At 38.0% G+C, this 4340-nt stretch overlaps 1 protein-coding gene across 30 annotated transcripts in view; it reads left to right on the top strand.

Moving 5' to 3' along the window:
• kcnma1a (potassium large conductance calcium-activated channel, subfamily M, alpha member 1a) overlaps positions 1 to 4340 on the top strand; it is a 178949-nt gene that overhangs the window by 91492 nt on the left and 83117 nt on the right. For 29 of the 30 annotated variants that reach the window (XM_014005060.1, XM_014005059.1, XM_014005089.1 and 26 more), the window contains one exon: positions 1505 to 1566. The exons of the other annotated variant lie outside the window; for it this stretch is intronic. In XM_014005060.1, coding sequence (XP_013860514.1) covers positions 1505 to 1566 — 62 coding nt within the window. The remainder of the gene's footprint in view (positions 1 to 1504; positions 1567 to 4340) is intronic. 30 annotated transcript variants of the gene reach the window in all.

Here is a 4340-nt window from a genome sequence, read left to right as displayed (position 1 = left end):
AATCCTAGACAAAAACTTTAATAAATACCTTTTAAGGTTTTAAACTGATTCCACCGTGTCGTGTCTTCCCATATGTTATGGCTCTTGAGCCGGGTCGTAACAAATGGCTGAATGAAAAAAGAGATCACTGGGGAGGAACCATTATACATCGCTGCACTGGTCAGCTGTTGCACAGATGATGATGATGATGATGATTGTGGTGGTGATAAAGAGATGAAAATTTAGCTGGAGAGGATTATTGTATTTTTCCACCAACATAACAAAAATAAGGTCTATCTTAATGTTAAGATATTTACTTAGTTGTTAATACATAAAAAAATTAATTGTTTTAGTCAAACCTTGTAAACATTATGCTCCATCTCATGTCATATTGTGAGATTTTGCATATATGTTTAAATGATATGTTGGAAATGTTACCATATCAAACTTTTAGCACTGTAGGTGTTATTTTAATCAAGTTAAAACCACTTTTGTGTTATGATTGTTTAACTGTGGCTTCCATCTTAAATTTAGCCTCCAAAAGTGGATCAGCTGTAGGTGTACATCTAAGGAAAACTTTTTAAGAATTCCATTCAAATCCAGTCAGTGCTTCACAAATTATTTTGCAAACAGACAAAAAAAGGGTTTTGCTAAGAGTTCCTGCCAAAGTCTGAAGCAAAAAATCTTGTGCAATGTATACTTCTCACAGTGTGTGTTTGGGATGACTGTTTATTGTTTGTCAAAGGTCAGCTGGCTGCGGCGGCCATCCCAATTTAGGCTGACTCTGAAAGTGAGTCACTTGTCGGTGTTCATCTAATTATTACGTTTTGAGAGTTCTATTCAAATCCAGCTGGAGTCAGCTGGCTGCGGTTAATCAGTTGTAAAAACACCCCAATGATCAGTTTCTGAAAGTTTAATTAAAATCAATGGTGTGGTTTATCAGGTATTTTGCTAACAAACAAATGAATAATTACACACATTTACCGTTCAAGGCAAAAACATTCCAGTCTGTCTTTTACCCTCTGCAGCAGCTACTTGTTTAAATGCAGGCCTCAGGTTCTTACCGCTCCCTCGCTTATGTTACTCTATGGAGAAACATTAAACAGACCAGTGTGGTTAATTTTTACGTGGCTCAAATGGCTCCACTTAGTAGCCTAGGAGTGCATGTTAATACCTGCCAACAGTGCTTAAGTACATTTGAATAAGCAATTTCCACAACCTTAAACACACATTGTTGCTGCACTCCCCATCAGTGGCCCTTACAAATGTGGGTCTATTTTATTGTTTCCAATTGTGTCAGGTTGCCTTTACTTCGACTGTGTTCAATTATGCTGAGTCTGCTGACAGATTAGGAGCATTTATAATTCAGTGTATGCTTTAAAAAAATCTCTAATGCACATATGTTGTAACTATTGTATCCACTGCAGCTCCCGCTTTACTATTCAGTACATTAGGCATAATTGGATTATTTATGCCACCATGAGAATTAAAGTGTGTTTTTTTTCTTCTTTCCTTTTTTCCTCAGGTGGTGTTAGTCTTTGCACTCAGCATCGGGGCCCTCGGAATATACTTTATAGACTCCTCAGAGTAAGTATCAATGTGACACATGAGCTGAAATCAAAGCTGAAGCTGGATAATTAGTCATCTTCTAGCAGTAATATGTTTTCTATGCATAGACAACAAATCATTCTAGCATGTGTATTATTGCTTATAATAATTTAGCTTTTATTCTGTGTTTATTGATAGATGCATGTGTGTGTAAAAACATGCATATTTACATTTCAGCAATAATTAAGGAGTGATGTGCACACAACGTATGAACACAAACAAACAGAGTTGACGTTTGTCAGTAGGAGACCTATCAGTTACCTTAGGAGCTGCAGCACTTAGCCTTTGTGTTGCAAAGGCTGCCCTGTGTGTGAGCGCAGACCTTAGAATATTGCCAGTTTCTGTGAAATTGTAGCTGGCAGTCACCCAGAGACAGATTGCAGGTCTGGCATTGCTCCCACAACCTTTGCAGCAACTTCTATCTTGCCTCTCTTTACATATATTTAAAAGGATAGTTGGTATTTTAGGATTCTCTGTCTTTTTTTGGAATTAGCAGTGTGTGCCACAGTGTTAGGAGTCAGCATTCTGCAGCACCAAATCACTTTTTTTACCCTGCTTTATTTACATAAATGGCGGTAAGATATGGAAAGAGAGTTCAATGCCAGCAGAACTGTCACTGAAGCCACTTGAAGGGGCTGACTGAATGAAAGTGGGAACAGAGGGTTCCATCTCTGTGCTGGAGGGATTTTAAACGTTGCTGGATCATGGCCATCCTCCAGCTCCAGATTTGAACTTCTACCTTGTACGCTTTTTTTGTGCACTGCAGTCCTATTACTGCCAGGCACAAGCCACTGAGACTGATTTCGTCCTTATACAAGCTGTGACATAATAAACATTCAACTTCTTGAGTAAAAAAAATAATAATACAGCAACGTTATTAGTGCAATCCTATTTGAAACAATACTTTTAATGCACAGAATTTAAAATACTGGAGCTGATAAATGAAGGTTGTTTTCAATACTTTTACTTTGAGATGGGTTTTCTGGCCAAAAAGTGTTTATACAACATAGACATTGACCCGAACATACACAAAAGGCATCATAAAAATAGTCTAATACATCATGTTCGTTTTATTTTTGTTCTTCAATTTTATTTTTCAGTGCAACAATACATACGTTTTCTCTTTTTATTTCATTTTTAATGAAAAACCTGAGACATTTACAAGAAAAAATGTGATTTTTTTACCAACTTAGTCAGAAAATTGTGTAAGTTCTTGTCTCAAATCATTGATTATCAGTTCAGTTTTGAGGCCCTCCATTTGTGAAAGAGTCACTGGATGCACATATGCAGCTGGTTAACGTTTGGAGTTACTAGTTGTGTCTCAGTTCAGGGGTTGCAGACCATTTAGACCACCACCCACTTAGGCCACGCCCTTTGTGGGCAATAGGCCGTCTGTGTGGTAGTAGCTGAGACTCATTCCTATCAAATATGTAAGGAGTGCTAATCTGTTTAGCATTCAAAGCTAAATGCTCATTCAAAGCTGTCTTCACTTTAAATGCTACACCTCATCTGAACATCTGAGACTTGAATTACTGATGTTTTTCACAAAGATAAAAATTCCAGTGCTCAGTTTCTTTTTCAGTTCTTTATTTCTCACATCATCGATTTACCAAACTAAATCTTGGATTTACTGCAGAGCCTGAAGTTATGAAAGGCTTATTGGAAAAGGAACCACATTGACCAAAGAAGGCTGTGTGATACTTTGTCATAATAGTCTTCCCTTTTTAAAGCTGTTACTGATATTATTTTTTGAGTAAAGGCAAGTATCTGTGACTTTTTTTCTCTTTAATTGGGAGTCTGTTAACTGTGAAATTATGTGCTTGAGGAAAGCTAGTCTAAAACACTGAGAGATACTGTATAAAATGTTCAAAGAAGTAAATCTAAATGTCAATTCAGCGTTCAGCCTTATCTCTTAGCACCAATGAAAAAACTAATTCTGGCATAAATTTAGTCACCCGTTTGCACCCCAGGATAAAAAAACCCTTTACTTCCTCCCCCGCATCTCCGCTTCTCGTTTTGCATTCTCTCATTGCCCCCATTTGCTTCCCTTTGCCCGTGGCCTTTTTTTAATCAAAAAGTTGGAATCAAGATACAGATTTGCTTCTTGTAAAAGTTTGAATCTACTTCTCATAGCGTAGTGATCATCAGAGATTCAAAATGGCTTATGGGATTCAGGTATTGACCTTGAAAATGATCGCTGAAGATAAATGACCATGATTGAAGCAGATGCAGTCATCAGCATGGCTACTGCCAGTCTGATTTATAAGTCACTGCCGAAGGGAGGTTGAAATTGGCAAAAATGTGCCATGTCATAACCTCTCCAGTGCAGGGGTACAAAAACAAAGAATGTTGAGGATCTGTTTGGTTTTTGCGGTTTCCCTCTGTATCATCTCCTCTTTGGACATCTCAGTGTATTTCTGTGTGAGTTGGCTTCCCAGAGGCATTGCCCTCATCTCTCTGTGCTCCCATTAAGCCAAGGCCCCTCATCATTGTGATTAGCTCAGGCTTGTCATTAGCGTGTGCACATGCTCTCAGGAGGGGAAAATGATCAACCCAGGGCAGGTTCAGACCACCCTTAGGGTATTTGACATCCGAAAAGTCTTGGGCTTGCGTTGTAGCTTTAGATTCAGCACAGCCGCTAGTGTCTGGTGTGTTACGTGATTTCTTTCTTTCTTTCTTTCTTTCTTTCTTTCTTTCTTTCTTTCTTTCTTTCTTTCTTTCTTTCTTTCTTTCTTTCTTTCTTTCTTTCTTTC

This window comes from Austrofundulus limnaeus, unplaced genomic scaffold (assembly GCF_001266775.1).
Source record: "Austrofundulus limnaeus strain Quisiro unplaced genomic scaffold, Austrofundulus_limnaeus-1.0 Scaffold28, whole genome shotgun sequence".
Lineage (NCBI taxonomy): Eukaryota > Metazoa > Chordata > Actinopteri > Cyprinodontiformes > Rivulidae > Austrofundulus > Austrofundulus limnaeus.
Note: the sequence above shows the minus strand (reverse complement) of the source record. Positions and strands in the feature narration are given on the sequence as shown.